This window comes from Vipera berus (assembly GCF_964194415.1).
Source record: "Vipera berus genome assembly, chromosome: 3".
Classification (NCBI taxonomy): Eukaryota; Metazoa; Chordata; class Lepidosauria; order Squamata; family Viperidae; genus Vipera; species Vipera berus.
The window spans coordinates 203600111-203618593 of NC_138204.1; the positions used below are offsets into that span (position 1 = coordinate 203600111).

The 18483-nt window shown below is 41.8% G+C and overlaps 1 protein-coding gene across 6 annotated transcripts in view; it reads right to left on the reverse strand.

The window, feature by feature from the left end:
• The window catches only part of FAM91A1 (family with sequence similarity 91 member A1), a 61028-nt gene that overhangs the window by 9141 nt on the left and 33404 nt on the right, over positions 1-18483 (reverse strand). The window contains exons 19-25 of one of the 6 annotated variants that reach the window (XR_014026064.1): positions 17337-17409; positions 16773-16922; positions 15416-15523; positions 13563-13686; positions 13405-13474; positions 9564-11288; positions 6616-9434 (exon numbers count right to left, since the gene is read on the reverse strand). Coding sequence is in view for 4 of the 6 variants with exons in the window: in XM_081324893.1 (XP_081181019.1) it covers positions 11082-11288; positions 13405-13474; positions 13563-13686; positions 15416-15523; positions 16773-16922; positions 17337-17409 (732 nt within the window). In the remaining 2 variants the exon portion in view is untranslated. Of the gene's footprint in view, positions 1-6615; positions 11289-12415; positions 12478-13193; positions 13322-13404; positions 13475-13562; positions 14722-15415; positions 15524-16772; positions 16923-17336; positions 17410-18483 lie in introns of those variants that run through there. The other 5 variants (XM_081324895.1, XM_081324893.1, XM_081324896.1 and 2 more) reach the window with 5 other exon arrangements.

Here is an 18483-nt window from a genome sequence, read left to right on the forward strand (position 1 = left end):
AAAATACCAGCATGGAGTAGAGTTTGGGCACTGGAGTAGGAACAACGACTTATTTAATGTGTGTGCTTTTGTCTTATCTTTCCGCCATGTGTTTGCCACAGGCAGTGGTTTGGACTAGATCTCCAAGGTCCCTTCCAACCCTATTATTCTATGTTCTATGTCTGTGTATGTGTATGTGTGCATTAAAGAAAAATCAAATCACCCAGAATACAGAAATCCAACGGTTAGCTTCTTAAAAACTGCTCGAGGCTGGAGCACATACTTGGAGCAAATATCCCCTTATTTCAGCATTTATGTTCTATACTTGTTCCATGCTTTGCTTGAAGGTCAGTCTAAAGCAGGAAGAACAAAATTGGACCTGGGAAATTTCCAACCTGGGATACCAGAGAATTCTCTTAGGGATAAATGTGAGAAAATAGTACAAACTATTTTTCCATGCCTCTGGATGTCATTTTGGAAACTGAAAACCTGCACCAAGATATACAGCAGTTGGAGTAAACCAAATCAGAGTTAGAATGGGGGATTCTCCCAAATGAGGGTATCATTATCTGACAAATTTTTCTCCTGTTGCCTAATTGACCAGCAAACGTGGCAGTACAAGAAGAGTTTGCATTCTGATGAGACAACAGAACAGCCTTATTTTCCAATGCCTGCATTCTCCCATGGGGGAAGAAGTATGAGTAAGATATTTGTGCCTTAGGACTAGCCTACAATATTTTAACCCGAGGCTACAGCAATTTCTCACTTAGCAACACGCGTTTTTGGGCTCAATTGTGGATGTAAGTTGAAGACTGCCTGTATTTTGACAGGACTATCCCTATTTTTTTTCTGCAAAACATTCCAAGATGCTTTTTCTTCAACTTCATCATCCTGGCATGTCACTGACTTGAATTTGCAGTGAGCACCGCCATACTATTATACTAGCAGGCCTTAAAAGAAATGGTAGCTTAACATAAATCTGCAAGAGAACAGATCACTTTTTCTTCGATTAACACAAAGGCTTAAATTGTAAAACTAGAGGGTAAAATCCCTCACATAGAACAGCATAGCAGGGCGATCCAAAGGTACCAAGATGATGTACTTCACTTTCAGGTCCATAAAAGGAAGCTACGGGGAATATGGTCACAGTTTTCTATGACCAGAGAAACAAGAAATAAGAGTAGTAGGTATAAATTGCAACTGTCTAGATTTCATTCCACATAAGGAAAAACCTGATGATACAATTTGTACAAATCTCTTTGGAGGCTTTTAAGAAGAGGATGAACTGTCCTGTCTAATAGATGGTTTAATGGGAACTTTAAGAGGTGTGAACTTCAATTCCCAGAATTCCCCAGCCAGCTATTCTGAGAGTTGAAGTCCATACCTCTTAAAGTTCCCAAGTCTGAGAAACACTGGTTTACTGGGTTATCCTGTACGTTGCAGAGGATTGGATTTGTAATGTACTGGGATTTTTACTTGAACTGTTTCATGGGTCTGTTTGAATGCTGCTTAAGGTTGCTCAATGGTGTGTCTGTGTAACGGTCGCTGACTAAGCCAGACTTGTTGTCTCCAAGAAGATCATTGGATGATTTGGGGAGGGAATGGGTTCCTTTAAACCTATTGGCCGCCGCTTAGTGGCCAACTGTATAAGTAGCTGCGCAGCAGCCTCTGTCTCAGTTCTGTTACTGTTTGACTCATTAAAGCAATATTCCTGTTTGCAACCTTCCCTCTCGCTTATTGCCTGCAAAGGACTGGCTACACAACAGGATTAGTTGATCTTTGAGGTTCAATTTTATGATTCTTTATACGTTCAAGGTAGGGCATGATCCTATTTCTTCGCCCATCATTTGGAATACCTGTGAAGAGAGCATCTAATGAGACTTATATCCTTGTGCATAAGGAACTTTTATACTGACAATGCCGGATGCTGCAGTGCAAAATCTACTAGGTGCTAAAGAATTAAGAAGCAATTATTTTCTTGTACCCTGCTTTCCCCAATCTTAAGATTAAACAGCTTTTCCTTTCCAGGAATTTTACAGAAGTGGGGGAAAAAAATAAGGATTTACTGTAAATGTAGAAAAATGTCAGATGCTATAAATAAGGATTAATTGGCAATGGAAGAATTCTGGCTGAAGATACATACCTCACCTCTTCCAAGAAGAGTTGATGGACTAGTTAAAATAATAAGAAATCACTATTGTAAAGAATGAGATGACGGCAAGGAAGTAGATTTACTGTAAATGGTTATATTTCCAATCACCATTCATTCTGATGTACAATCCAGTCTGGATTGCTGTACAAACTTTGTTGTGTAATGAGAGGAGAGGAGAGGAGGGGAGAGGGAAGAGGAGAGGGGAGGGGAGGGGAGGGGAGAGGAGAAGAGAGAAGGGGAGAGGAAGGGAAGGGAGAGAAGACTTCATATGGAAATCATGGTTAAAATACTTGCAAGTTAAGAGTTAGTTACACAGTAACACTCGACTTACGACCACAATTGGGACCAGAATATCGTTAATGAAGGTGGTTGTTAAGTGAACCGTGCTCAATTCTATGACCTTTTTGCCCTTGTTAAGCAAACCACTGCAGTTGTTAAGTGAATCAAATGGTCATTAAGCAAATCCAGCTTCCTCATTGGCTTCACTTATCGGAAGCCAGCTGGGAAGGTCGTAAATGGCAAATACATAACACAAGGCTGTGCAACCATCGTAATACATGCGAATTCTGATCACGTCAACGTAGAGATGTTACTGTGGTCATAAGTGTGAGGACCAGTTGCAAATCACTTTTTTCAATGCCATTGTAACTTCAAATGATCACTAAAGAAATGGTTGAACGTCGAGAACTACCTAGTTAGGAAATGTGGGAAGATTGTTGTAGGGCAGGCCTTTGTGGAGTTTGGGAGGTGTTTCTAGTCTTAATAAGCTTTAAAATCTTTGTTATCGGATGTTTAGCACACCAAATAAGTAGCAGACAGTTCCTTCTATGCACATGACCCAGAGTATTGCGTTTCACTAACCTTGGCTCTTTTATGATTGTGGACTTCAACTCCCAGAATTCCTGAGCCAGCCATGCTGAGGGGAAATGGAGAAGTTTCCAAGCTCAGCCATGCTGGCTCAGGAATTCTGGGAGTTGAAGTCCACGAGTCATAAAAGAGCCAAGGTTGCCTACCCCTGCTAGGATGAGTCACATCAAGCCCAGAAAAAGCTGCATTTATCTGATTTAATTGTTGATATTCTAGTAACTGAGTCCAAATGTTCCTAACCCCTTCAATATGCCCGCGCAGGGTCCTCATCTCTGCTGCTTAAGGTAAACGCAAAGCATACATAATACAAGGTAAAACAGACTGGATTTCCCTCTCCTGCAACCACTTGTTTAGCGACTTTTCAAAATTACCATGGCATCGAAAAAAGTGACTTACGACCAATCCTCGCACTTATGACCAACACAATGTTCGCACTGTCACGTGATCAAAATTCTGGGGCTTGGCAACTGGAGTGCATTTATAAAAGTTGCAACTTCCCGGGGTCATGTGACCACCATTTGCGACTTTCTGGCTTCCAACCAGCCAAGTCAATGAGGGGGGGGGGGGAAACTGGATTTGCTTAATGACTAAGCGATTCACTTAACAACTGTGGCAAAAGACTGTAAAATCAGGTGTGACTCATTCAACAACCATACTGCTTAGCAATGGAATGGCTGGTCCCAATTGTAGTCGTAACTCAAGGACTACCTTGTAATTAAAGGGTTAGTTTAAGTGGGGAAGAGGGAAACTTAAATCAGGTAACTAAATTCTCCTACTCCAGCATTCTGGCACTGCTCTTAACTAGTTCACCTCCACGCTCTGTTTAACTCACAAAGTCTGACCAAGAACTTAAATTGAGTTACAGGCAGTGCTTTTTTTGTAAAAGAAAAAGGTGCCGGAACTCACACATGTCATACAACCTGCCTTGCCTACCCTACAAGGTTCCATCCAAAAAAGGTTCCGGAACTCCGTTCTGAGCGTTCTATGACAAAAAAAGCCCTGGTTACAGGTATTTTGGCCTTGTGTGCCTTATAACCCTAAAAGCAATTAAAATTATGTTTATGGAGATTCTCAATCATCCAGATCATGGTTGTCCTGAAGCTGCTTTTTCAAGAGGCAACTGGACTTTCTTGTTTTTCTTTGAAGATGTTTCGCTTCTCATCCAAGAAGCTTCTTCAGCTCTGACTGTATGGTGGGGAATGGAAGGATTTATATTTCTTGCAGACGGCTGGTCATTTGCCTTCTTTTAGAGTCATTGAGGCCACCTGGAGGTTTATCTGTGTCTTCAGGGTCACCTGAGTGGTGCAAATGGGTGTGGAGCCTTCTTGGAACTGCTGAAAGGACTGTGTTGTAGACTGGAGATAGATGATGTCGTATCCCTCCCCCTCTATTGAGAGAGAGCTGTTCAGTTCTGACATAAATGTCCTCTTTGACCCCTCTTTCAAATCACCATTCAGTCAGAGCTGAAGAAGCTTCTTGGATGAGAAGCGAAATGTCTTCAAAGAAAAACAGGAAAGTTCAGTTGCCTCTTGAAAAAAACACCTTTGGGATAATTAAAATTATGCACCTCAAAAACTAGGTAAGGCATAGCAATCTGGCTTTACCTAACAGCGTCACGTTGTGAGTTCAGGGGGAAAAAAAGAAATCTATATTTAACTCAAGTTCTCACATCCCCAAGCTGAACAGCCAAGCTCCATGTTAAGAGATCATCAGCAGATTCCAGAAACCCTGAAGTTTCAAGATATTGAGGAAAAATCCCTATGAACTTACCAGAAAGAAATGTCGAGCGGCAAAAAAGCAACTGAGATGCAGAGGGAATGAAATGAGAAAGCAGGAGACACAGTGGAGAACAAAAGCTACTTCATCCCAGTCACTCTGGTTCCTACCTTTTCAATAGCAAATCAAACATTTTGATGGCTAAATCAGATTTCAGCGCAGCTGTCCTCTTGTGTGTCACAAAAAGAAAAAAAGATGGAACCTACCCAGGGAAGTATGGAACACAAACGGTTGAATGGAAGGACAGATGTTGATAGGCAAATATTACAGACGTCTTGCTGATTCAGTAACTGTATTTCATAAAAAATACACACCAAAAAACAAAATAAAATCCCAACCATAGAGGCAGAGAAAATATTTGGAGGGATTAGGAGATCCAAAGATTTGTTTTCTGCACGTTCCTGTCCATATCAAATAAATCTGGATTATTTATTTAACTTAATATATAGCCATTCATCATATACGTATGATGCAAGTCTGGGTAGCTTCTGAGTCGCCAGAGGTGATTCTAGGGAAAAGTGTTGCAACTTTGCTTTCCCAGGGAGATTCTTTCCTTATTTATTTGTAAATGCCCTGGAAATCTGTCAAATAGTCTGATTAAAAATTCAAACTGATCATGTAAAAAATTGGCTGGCATTGCTTAACATGCTTATTGTGTAGCATGTTCATATTGTAAGTATGAATAATATGCACACTGTAGTAACTAGATCAGTGTTTCTCAACCTTGGAAACTTTAAGATGTGTGGACTGCAATTCCCAGCATTCCCCAGCCAAGCGTGTGGTCCTCAATGGAAATGCATCTACATGGAGGGAAGTGTGTAGTGGGGTGCCCCAGGGCTCTCTTCATCAACGATTTGGACAAGCCAAATTCAACAGGACTACTCCTTTACCTGTACACATTACACTGTTCTACCACTAATACTATTTTTCAGTGGTCAATTTATATCTTCACAACCAAAGAAAGTACACCTCCAATTTATTTCTTTTATTAGACTGTGATTAATAAACATTTGCAAGTACCCTAGCAACAGAAATCCATGTTCCAGAGAAAAAAAATAAAATCTGCTAAAAAAGTACACACAAATACACACATTCATGTTTACAGTGTATATATATATATATATATATATATATATATATATATATATATATATATATATATATATATATATACACATACTGTATATATATATATATACATACATACATACACACTCAGGTGGCCATGTCCATCTACATCTCAATTATTAAATTATCTAAAGCTTTCCCGTGTTAGGCAATTTATTATTTTAGCTGCTAAAGTAACCGAGTAAAAAGTTCTTTATTTTTAAGCTTGAGATTCCATCCCATAATTAAGTGGGGAAAAACCCCTATCTCTGGGAAGCATTTGATTAACCGTTTAGTAATACAACCAAAGGAACTAGACATACAGTTTAGTCCTCGACTTATGACCAGAATTGATCCCAAATTTTCTGTTGGTTAGCAAGACAGAAATTGAGTTTTGTCCCCTTTTACAACCTTCCTTTTCACATTTGTTAAGTGAATCACTGCAGTTGTTAAGTGAATCTGGCTTCCCCATTGACTTTGTTTCAGGTCGCAATAGGTGATCATTATGCAACTGTCATAAATACAGGCCAGTTGCCAAGCATTCTTATTTTGATCCCATGACCATGAGGATGCTGCAATGGTCATAATGTGAAAAATGGTCATGTTGCTTTTTTCAGTGCCATTGTAACTTCAAATGGTCACTAAACGAATGACTGTAAGTTGAGGACTACCTGCACATGTAAATTCATCTACCATCAAAATGCTCAAATGTCAAAATAAGGCATCTGCAAATGTTCCAGACTAGCAACACAATTTTATTTGTAAACATTTATGTTACATGTTCCAATAAGTTAACTGAATTCCAGCATTTGTACATTTCACTGTATATGGTCAAAATTGGATTAGGAAGAAAGAAACTGGACTGTTTCATGGTTGTTACTGTCCCATGTTTTAAAACCTTCCAAAATGCCAGCAGCATTAAAAACAGTGAGGAAATACAAAGAAAAGTAACAGGATTATTGAAAGAAAGAATTTAGATGATTAGGTAGCTGAGGGAAGAAGAGGTTGTATGTGTGTATGTATATATATTCTGGAGAAACTCACAGAGCAAGTCCAATAAAAATATTATTTCTGGATGTCTCGTTTACTCTAAATTCAAAAAGCAGATTACATCTTAATGATGAAGCACAAAGACAAACCACGAAATGTTATGGCCTAAAATACTACTAACTTGATTCTGGACAAGTAACAGCTGCTGGAAAAAAAAACACCCAAAACCAATTAAAAAAAATAATGGATCCCACAGATGTTAAAATTCTGCCTTTGTTCACAGTATATTTAAATCATCATTCAAAAAAACCCCTAAAGTATAGCATATGCACGCATAAAAAACCCAAAATGACAAATTAAGGCTCTGCTTTGTATCTCTGTTTTCTGTTACAGAATCACCCACCCAGGACCCCTTGCAATATAGCCATTATTCACCATTCAGTATCTCCTTCATATCTAGTTTAAGTGTTACCTTTCTGGATTGTCAGGCCTTGCATAACTGCATCCAAAAAGGGTAGCTTATGGAAGCTTTGAGGTTAGTTATTGGACCAAAAAAAAAGGGAATGTATTATCTGACATCTGGGAATCAAGTAAGAAGCCTGAATCAAGGTGAGATGGGAATCTCTGCCCATCTCTTGAATAGCTCTGAAATTTGAGGCTTTTCTGGTGAATTTCTAGGTGCAGATGTCCATTCTACATTTAAGGAAAACAGGATGACAAAATGGCTGCCATTCTTGTCCCACCTTTGAAAATTCAAACACGTGGGAAATCCACTAGTTTGTCAATATACAAACATACATGGGGCGTGAATTTTGTCATAGTTTGTGTGTGTGTGTGTGAGAGGTTGGGGCAACTGAATCTTCTACACATTAAAGAAGAGTACCGTATTTGTAGCTCAGGTTTGAAGCGAGGGGTCCTTGGTGCTCTCTGAGCTTGCTTGTTTTCTTGCAGACGTTTCATTACTTAAACAGGGTAACAGCATCAGATACCTAATTTGGGTAATGAAATGTCTGTAAGAAAACAAGCAAGCTCAAAGACCCCTCACTTTTACACACTGTAACTGTAGATGGAAACTGAAAGCAGTGGCATTTTAGGGTGGCAAAAAGGTTTCACAGGAGCCTTGAAGGAGGGCAGTTGAGAGCGGGCAAGTCACAAGAGACGGTTGTAATCTGGAAGGAACCCCGATCTTGGCTCTCTTCTGTCACATGAAATATTGCCCCGAGCATCATAGTAACTGGGGTACATGTGTGTGTATGTGTGTGTGTGTGTGTATGTGTGTGTGTGAGAGAGAGAGAATAGCTCCTCTTAGAATAATTCTCATGCAAAATAATTATAACACTATTCCCCTTATTCCTTATATTCTTGCCTTGTGTAATTGCAATAACCAAGTCAGTTATTCGAACAGACCAAATTATTTTGGACAAACCATGTTAGCTGCCAACTTATCCAATATTTAAAAGAGTAGCTTGATATCTAGTTATTTCCACGAGAGGGTTCTTCAGCCTGAAGATTTCAATATAATAAGCTGCTGTTTATGCCCAGAAATGAGCCTGCTTCCTAAACAATTTGGCTTCCCAATATCACTGGACCATAACCGGCTTTTGAACTGCAATCAATCTTCATATTTATCCTCTTCCTATTTTTTTCCTTGCTGGTTAGAAGGCTCTTAAGTAACAGCTGTGGTATGTGAAGTACTGACTGTCAAGTTTCCGCCGTATGGTGATAAATTACATTTTTAGGTGAAACTGTGTGTTAAGTATAGTATTAAAGACCTATCCTAATATAAAGAAGGAAAGGAGGGTATAAAATGCTGAGAAAGGAGAAAAAGATTGATAAAAGCAGGGCTGTTTATACAAATTTGTTTACTCCTGTTCTTCAGAAAAATAGAACCAGAATTGGTGAATAGAAATAGAAGGGGATTACTGCATTGTATGTATGTGTGTGTGTGTGTGTGTGTTGTGTGTGTGTGAGAGAGGGAATGAAACGATATCAACAACCTAAGTTCTAATGGACAGCAAATCCTTTAAAAAAAAACAAATAAACATTTCCTGCTATATCCTCCTGGAATGTCAAATGTGCTCTCTTATGTTCTTGGTCCCACAGACATCCCCACCGTTCAAGCCTGCTGATTTGCATTAAAAAAAAAGAAAAAAGAAAGAAAAAACAGTGAAAGAAACTAGCCATACTTCCTGCAAGTCCCGGATCATCCATTTTAGGCCACAATGATTTTAGGAAACCATTCCAATTCCTAACTTCTTACAAGCTGCATTTTTAGACTCTGCAGCTGCTGAGAAGACCCTGAAATTAGCAGAACCGCACTACAGAATCTGTTATCTGCCCTACAAAACTACCGTTAAGTATTAAACAACACTGTGCACGTTTCTCTTGCCCTTCTAGGAAGGGAACACTGACATAACTCTAGAAAGACTCCAGCACGAATCATTTCCAATTAACTTTTTAAATAATGAACCAACCACTTCAACTGCTGTGGCCGTCCACTAAAACGCCCCTCGGCATCTATTCCTCTGAAACAAGTGAACGCCCTAGGTCAGGGGTAGGCAACCTCGGCTCTTTTATGACTCATGGACTTCAACTCCCAGAATTCCTGACTCAGGAATTCTGGGAGTTGAAGTCCATGAGTCATAAAAGAGCCAAGGTTACCTACCCTTGCCCTAGGTCACAGGTCTGCAACCCGTGGCTCCGGAGCCGCATGCGGCTCTTTCAGCCGTCTCCCGCGGCTCCCAGTCCTCAGCCGTGCAGTCCAAAAAAAAAAAAGGGCGGGACTGAAAAAATTCAACCAATCAATTCAAATATGCAGGGTAGGTGCATATTTCGCCTTGGCTCCACTCTTCAATCAAACCCTGTTCTGCGCATGTGTGCATCTACGCGCATGCGCACACATTTTTTTGCGGCTCCCTAGGGCCTAGGTAAAGAAAGGCAAGCTTAACAGGCAGTTCTTTCAGGATGATTTAGGAAATTCCCCAGAGGGTTATCCTCAAAAGATTCTCAATTCTGCATCAGACTTGCCTTCCTTTTTAATACCTTGCTTACTAGTTCTAGTATCCCCAGTCACCTGCCTATTCCTACATGGTAGGTAAATGTTTTCTCGAGTTTGGCCTTTTTGCTTGAGGGTCTGGGTTAACCCTGAACAGAACTCACTGAAAACTCTTCCTATGTAGCCTTTGACAACGTGGGAAATCGTTATCACGTCTGCAAACGTTTTGTGGACCCCGCCCGCAGTCAAAGGAGCTGTCGCATATACAGTATTTTTCAAGACCTTTTCACCTAGCGATTTTCCAAGCTGCCCGATGAAGGGTGCTTGGAAACCAAAGGGAACAGACTCAAAATTTCCAGGTTCAGCTTTTGGGATACTTGTTGCCGCTTCCCAAAGACAAATTCTGCACAGGATGATGAATTCACACAAACGGAGGACTATGGGTTGAAATCCATTACGTGTAAAACTTTTGCATAGCTAACTCTACAATGATGTGCCCGTGGGAGAAGATTTTTAGTTAGAAAGGAGACATTAATTAGATCTCTTAAATGTTTTCCCATGAGGCATCTGCAGATGTTTACAAAATGTAAGATTAAAACCCAGTACAAAATAGCATCGATCTTTCGATGCCAAAATCTTCCCACCATTGTTTTTATCAGGTAGTTAATAGACGTAGGTTGGCGATAGTCCCTTGTACTGCTAGTCCTCAAGAGTGTTGCTAGAATCACAGACAGCTGTGGAGCATTATTTGGGTATAATTTGTGCCTTTCTAACATCAAAAACCGTTTTAGCTGTTCCGTATTATTGTAATACAAAAGAACCAGGCAAATTTAAGGTCAGCATTACTAATATATAAAAATGCTATTTTATCCCTTGCGACAGCAGAGAATTTCACTGATCAGGAAGCTTAGGAAGGGGTCTATCTGTTAAAAAAAAGAAAAAAGGAAAGATCGATTGTCTTGAGTTAAGAGACAGGCCAACAGCTAACAAAAGCTTTTTGTGTGTGTTATGGCAGAACATGCAAGAATTGGGGAGACAAAATGCCTCTTCCACCTACCCCTTCCTTCCCCATTGAAATGTAACATTACACACTTTTATTAACACCTTCACTGCAGGGGAACGTATTGTGATAGCATCACAAGTTTCAGAAGATTGGCACTGTGAGTTGAATGCAGTTGGTTACCACGAGTCCAAAGGCAAGTTGTGAACGCCACGCTATTTTAGGTGTTCTGGGGGCACGGCTGCAATTAGGACCGAGGAAGGAGACCGTCCACTCCATTCCGATAACATGCCATCCTTAAACACGAGATTCTTGGCGGGCAGCGGAACCCCAGCGTCAGCGGACGTTGGATGAGAAAGTAAACTTGACGCAGAAGAAGAAAAACTGGCCTCTGAAAGCAACTCCATGGTTGAAATGTTTTCCTAAATGAGAAGAAGGGCACAGGGTTCAAATAGGATGCCAGTTTGACCACAGGCAGTCCTCAACGTACAACCGTTGGTTTAATGACCGTTCAAAATTACAACAGCGCCGGAAAAGTGCTTTTCCCACTTATGACCGTTGCAGCATCCCCCATGGTCATGGGATCAAAATTCAGACGTTTGGTAATTGGTTCATATTTATGACGGTTGCAAAGTCCCGGGGTGGGTGGGTGAGTTTTTTCACGTGATCATCTTCTGTGACCTGACAAGCCAAGTCAATGGGGAAGCCAGATCCACTTGACGACCATTGTTTTACTAACTTCACAACTGCAGTGATTTCACTTAACAACTGCGGCAAGAAAGATTGTGAAACGGGGCAAAACTCACCTTAAGAACTGTCTCGCTTGGCAGCAGAAACTTTGGGCTGAATTGTGGTTGTTACGTCGAGGGCCACCCGTACTTAACTCACAGTCCCACCCCCTAGCCTGGCTAAACGCAGATTTCTCAAGAATTAATTTTGCATAGGAAACTGGAAGAAGAACACAGGAAGACCCTGGCAACTTTTTGGGAGGGGGGACTTCACCAAAGATTGTAGGGCATGGGGGGGGGAAGACTGTTGCAAGTGTTATGTTCTAATTTATTAACTATTTCTCTATTTTGATAATGAAAGGATTCATCACAGTGAATTACGGTCTTTCTCAAGCCCCTCTTCTATTCTTTTGCTGAATTCCCCATTTGCAGTAGGGAATAAATCGGGCATCTGTACTGGGGTTCCTTTGCTGTCCCAACGATTCAACAGTTGGCTCAATTACACGAATATGCAACTTTGGGCAAAGGGGGAGGGAGGGGAAGGATTTCTAAAAACAAAGAGGGGCAAAAACGCAAACTGCTTTCATTTAAAGTCAAACTATTCATGAAGAGTTTAAGGAAGAGAAGGGTGAGGGGTGACATGATAGCAGTGTTCCAATATCTCAGGGGTTGCCCCAAAGAAGAGGGAGTCCAGCTATTCTCCAAAGTGCCCGAAGGCAGGACAAGAAGCAACGGATGGAAACTAGTCAAGGAGAGAAGCAACCTAGAACTAAGGAGAAACTTCCTGACCATTAGGACAATTAACCAGTGGAACAACCTGCCTCCAGAAGCGGTGAATGCTCCAACACTGGAAGTTTCAAGAAGAGACTGGATAGCCATTTGTCTGAAATGGTAGAGGGCAGTGATGGTGAACCTTTTAGAGACCGAGTGCCCAAACTGCAACCCAAAACCCATTTATGTGTCGTCAGGTGCTGGGTGGGCGTGGCCCATTGGGTGGGTGTGGCCCATTGGGTGGGCGTGGCTGTGGTGGTAATGGCAGACTGGGACTAAAAAGTTCAATCAACCAATTCCAGCTTTGCGAGATCTTTTTTTCCCCGCGAGATGATGCAATTGATTGATTGAACCTTTTTTTTTTGCACACGCTGGTGCAGGCCTAAAGGTTTTATAAAACCCAGCTGAAGGCCTAGGACTGGGCCGACAGCGTGCGTGTCCATAGAGAGGGCTCTGTTCGTCACCACAGGTATAAGGTTTCCTACCTGAGAAGGGGCTTGGACTAGATCACCTCCAAGGTCCCTTCCAACTTTATTATTGTTGTTGTTGTTGTTATTATTATTATTATTACATGTTTAACTCTTCTTTCAGTCCACAGATTCTTGAAAAACACATCCACCCACTTCTGCATACACCAGTATTTTGGATGTTTGCCCAATGCACCTGTAAAGGTTTCCTTGTCAGTTCTGTCCCAACTTGAGGGCGCAGTGCTCGTCTCCGTTTCTTGGCCGAGGGAGCCAGGGTTGTCCAAAGACAATTTCTGTACTCATGTGGCCAGCATGTCCAAATGCCAAACGCAACTTTGCAAGCTGTCCAGCTTCTTTAGCTGTTCCCACAGGGACCTCCTGATCAATGGTACTGAAGCCCACCCAGAGGTACAAAAGACCACGAGATACATGCTCCCGTTTCAGCTCCTGACGAAAGACTATCCATCAGCCCTTGCCCAGATGCAAATCCTGAACAGAAATTTGTAAACTGCCCAGGGTGGCTGGGAGTTGATCAGCTTATAAATAAATGAATATGTTATTGGTACATTTACCTGGAATGAATGAACAAAGCTAAGGACCTGCAGGGACAGTTTTCTGCTGGAATGTAACAGTTTTTGAAGGCTGCCAAGAGACAACAGAGAAAGTGACAAGGTCAGGATCTGATAACTAAACGCTATTATCCTTTATTTTTACTCCATCAAAGCCTCACCTCTCTCTGCTGCATAATCCATGGCTGGCAATCTTCCGACAGACTTTTCGGTTGAGGTCTGAGCTGAACAATGGGATTCCAAAGCTCAGTTCCAGGGGAACCCACTCCAGTTCTGTGGTAGGAACTGAAAAGATACCAAGAAAGGGCAAAGTGGAAGGGACTTCAGCTGCCAACGTGTATTACTTTTTAAACACTTTTGTGACTTTAAAGCAGACATGTCAAACACAAGGCCCGGGGGCCGGATCCGGCCCGCGAAGTGGTTTCATGCGGCCCGCGAAGCCATCCTGGAAACAGTGAGGGAACGGCCCCCACTGCCTTGGCCCTGGCCCAGAGACCCTCCTTCTGCCAGAGACCCTCAGATCTGTCCCACTCCTGCCCAGGCCCCCATAGCACCCTTGATGCGAACGATGTAGAGCTGGCCATGCCCACCCAGTAGGCCATACGCACTCTAGCCACGTCTACCCAGTAGGCCACGCCCACCCGGCACCCTGAGGGCAACCGCAATGCTGATGCGGCCCTCAATGAAATTGAGTTCGACACCCCTGCTTTAAAGTAAAGGTAAAGGTTCCCCCGCACATGCGTGCTAGTTGTTTCCAACTCTAGGGGCCGGTGCTCATCTCCGTTTCAAAGCCAAAGAGCCAGCGCTTGTCCGAGGACGTCTCCGTGGTCATGTGGCCGGCATGACTAGACGCCAAAGGCGCACGGAACGCTGTTACCTTCCCGCCGTAGTGGTCCCTATTTTTCTACTTGCATTTTTACGTGCTTTCGAACTGGTAGGTTGGCAGAAGCTGGGACGAGTAACAGGTGCTCACTCTGTTACGCGGCACTCGGGATTCGACCCGCCAAACTGCCGACCTTCTGATCGACAAGCTCAGCGTCCTAACCCACTGAGCTACCACGTCCCTCTTTTTTGTGACTTTAGGTCCCTTCAAATTACATTGCTAATAATGGGTAACTACTGCACTATAGTATGCAATAATGATCACTTCCTCTTCTATCTTCTAGAGGTTGAACTGCGCCTTATGCCAAGCAATAAACTCCACTCAGATGAACAAACAGTGGAAAAACAGCAATCAAGAGAGTTGTCTCTTTTTCTTCTGGGATGTTCATCAACAACCATCAGCACCATCAGCACCACCATTAGTGCAGCTGAGCAAATCTGAAAAGGAATGTATTTGCATTTTCTGATTTTATCCCCAAAACAGAATGTAGGAAACACCCCTCAAAGCCGATTTATAATAAATACTGTTCTCTGTATTCAGAAAGTTCATCGCAGAGGATAAAAATAATTTACCCTCTGCGCTTTTTTTTGCTATATAGTCCTCAACGTGCGACCACAATTGAGCCCAAGTTGCTAAGTGAGACATTTGTTAAGTGAATTTTTGCCCCATATTACAACCTTTCTTGCCAGAGTCGTTAAGTGAATCGCTGCAGTTGCTAAGTTAGTAGCATGGTTGTTAAGTGAATCTGGCTTCCTTATTGGCTTGGCTTGGCAGGAGGAACACTGCAACCGTCATAAATGTGAGACGGTTGCCAGGTGTCTGAATTTTGATCACAGGACCATGGGGGTGCTGCAACGGTGTGAAAAACGGTCCTAAGTCACTTTTTCCAGTGTAACTTTTGAGCGGTCACTGAAAGAACTGTTGTAAGTCGAGGACTACCTGTACAATGTGGCCCTTCCTCCTCCTACCGCTTGTTCTACCACAAAGCCCAACCAATCAACGAGCAGAATTCCTGCTTCTCGTTACAGGTGAGCCAGAGACTGCAGAGGATAGCATGGACTACTGTGTGATGCCATTTAAGGTCTCCCATCTCCTAATAATAAAATCTGCTCCATTTTGATAAGAGATTACCTTCTGGGCTTTGTTTGGCAGTGGGATCTACATAAGGCTCTTCAATGACCATTTCAAAGGATTCTGTACTTCCATTTACATCTGAGCTTAGGGCAAGCTCTGGTTCACCTGAGAAGGAAAATAAATACTTAAATTATAAACATAATCCACCTTGGATCAAAAATTGTCCATGATGGCATTCCGATTCCTATTCTTGAAATAATCAATTTTCTGGATAACCTTGAGCCACGCTGCAATGGTTAAGAGGCATAAGATCCAGAAAAGAAGAAAGAAGGATATAAATACAAAAAAAGCAGGCTAGTTAGAGCTACATTCTTCCCTATAAAGACATGTGGATGTGAGAGTTGGACACCAAGAACGACTGAAGAAGAACTGACGCCTTTGAACTGTGTGATGCTGAGGTAAATTATTGCATATATTAGGGACAGCCAGAGCAACCAACAGAGGTGCTGAATCGTATAAGATCAAAAACATCACTAGAAGCCAAAATCGCAAGACTATCTCTGATTTACTTCGGATATGTCAGGCGTGCAAACTCATTGAAGAAGTCAACGACGCTAAGGAATGGTTAGTGGAACAAGAAGAAGGGGGCAAACAAAGAACCTGCTGGCTTGAGAACATCAAAACTGACCGCAAAGATGGACACCCAACAACTGAAAGAAGCTGTGCTTGACAGGTTAGGATGGAGAGCCCTTGTCTATAAAGTCGTCAAGAATTGGACATGATTGAATGGTTAAAACATACACATGAACTCCCACAGAGTCGGCCTCCTCAGGGTTCCGTCGGCCAGGCAATGCCGGCTGGTGACCCCTAGGGGGAGAGCCTTCTCTGTGGGCGCGCCGACCCTCTGGAATGAACTGCCTCCGGAGCTGCGGACGGCCCCTGACCTTCGGTCCTTCCGCCGTGACCTCAAGACGTGGATGTTCCAACAAGCGGGCCTGGACTGACCATGTTTTTTTTAATTTGGTTTTTATTGTGTTAAATTGTCCCGTATTTCTTATATTCATTGTTTAATTCTTTTTTTATTTTTGTATTTTATGTCTCTTAATTTTTATTGTGAGCCGCCCTGAGTCCTTAGGGAGAAGGGCGGCATATAAATTTAATAAATCCTAAATCCTAACTGCATTTACTGTAACTAAAGGCTACGAATGTAAGGTTTTGGAATATGTTTCTTAGCTGCATACATACGTCTTAACGAATGCAGAAGAATCTTGCTACCCCCTTCTGATCAATTTCCACACGTGGAAGAATGCACAGAAATTTAAATAAATAAATAAATAAATAAATAAATAAATAAATAAATAAATACCTACCTACGTACCTACCTACCTACTAATTTGACAACCCAAGGACCAACCTTTTTCGTCGGACGCATTGCTCAGCTTCCTCTTAACAGGGTGACTGAAAGGGTTCAACATGGTGATGTAGCCACAGAAGTGCTGGAGATCCATCTTTTCCCTCAACATCTTCAGCGCTTTATGAACACCCATGTTGAGACGGGAAAAATCTAGACATACCCCCCACAAACACACAAAAAAGTGTACGTTAAAACAGCTTACTAAATTAAACCACAATGACAGGAGGATATAAAAAAAAAGATTTGGAGAATTACTGAATGTTGACATAATGTCCAGTTTGGGATTTGATGTGCTCGTATTTGGGATTTCTGTTTTCATTTTGTTCAGTTTACAGTATTTTCTTTGGAAAAGAAAATGTGCAATCAAAACTTTTAATTAAAAAAAACAATTACTGATGGTGAGCAGGTTTTCCTGTCAGAATACAAGCCTTTACAGAAGTCTCTAGACCTCTGTCTAAAGTCTCTACACTTCTGTCTATAGAAACATGAATCAAGAAGTGAGAGAAACAAATTTCTATCTTGATTTAATGACCTATGAACTATTAATAAATAATTCCACCTTACCACCTTGCTGTTCTGCTTCATCAAGTGGAAACGGAATATGGACAGTTTCCCCCACGCCGTATATGCCGTGTCCCTAAATGCCAAAGTAAGAGGTAAGATACGTAATCCGCATCTTTCTGACAACTTTCGGTTCTGCGTTTTTCCAAGTCGCCTCAATTGTTCTGTGATTTTGGAACATTGGTTAAGAGTTGTTGGGGTAACATTGGGGATATCTAGGCACAACTCTCTCTGTGCCCACAAAATTCTCAAGGAGACTGGGCCTGCCATTCTCTCTCAGCACTATTTTACAAAGTGGCTTGTCGGGATAAAATATAGGTAGGATAGGAATGTTTGGCATCTTAGCTGGGACTGAAAATTCCATCGTTAAGCGAGGTGGTTGTGAAGTGAGTTGAATCCAATTTTATGACCTCTTTTGCTGTTGCGGTTAAGTGAATCCCCACGGTCATTAAGTGAATCACCAGGTTGTGAAGTGAAATCTGACTTCCCCCACTGACTCTGCTTGTTGGCAGCTGACTAGGAGAGTCACAAATGGGGATCACGTAACCCTGGTATGCTGCAAGCATCCGAAATACGTGCTAGTTGCCGAGTTCCCAAATTTTGACCACGTGATTGTGAGGACTGGTTATACACCACTTTTTTTCAATGCCATCCCAACTTTGAATGATCATTAAATAAAAGGTCATACGTTGAGGACTACCTGCACAAATGAAATAAATATTTGTTTGTATACTGGTTTGAAGCCATTTTTAAGACCCAGCACTTCTAGATATCCTTTCCTGCAACTGCTGAGCACCGGGACCTGTTCTAAAACTAATGCTGTATCTAATCATTTCAAGTGTGAAGGCTTGTGAGTTCAACTCCAGTAGAGCTTCACAGAATAAAATTTAGCTGCCCACATCTGACAATTCCCAATTGGGACAAAACCGCTCATGCAACACCTCCCGGTGGTCAATTTCATGAAAATTGAATTTTGTGGAAGAGATTGTATTGGCTGAGTTGATATAATCTGTATCTAATCCAACACACCTGGAAGATTACCCTTTGTATCCTATGAGAACAAACACTGACCATGGAAATCTAAAAAGCTACAATTAAATGAACAGCCTACCCGCCATTTTTTGCCTATTCATGTTTCTGCTTCTACCCC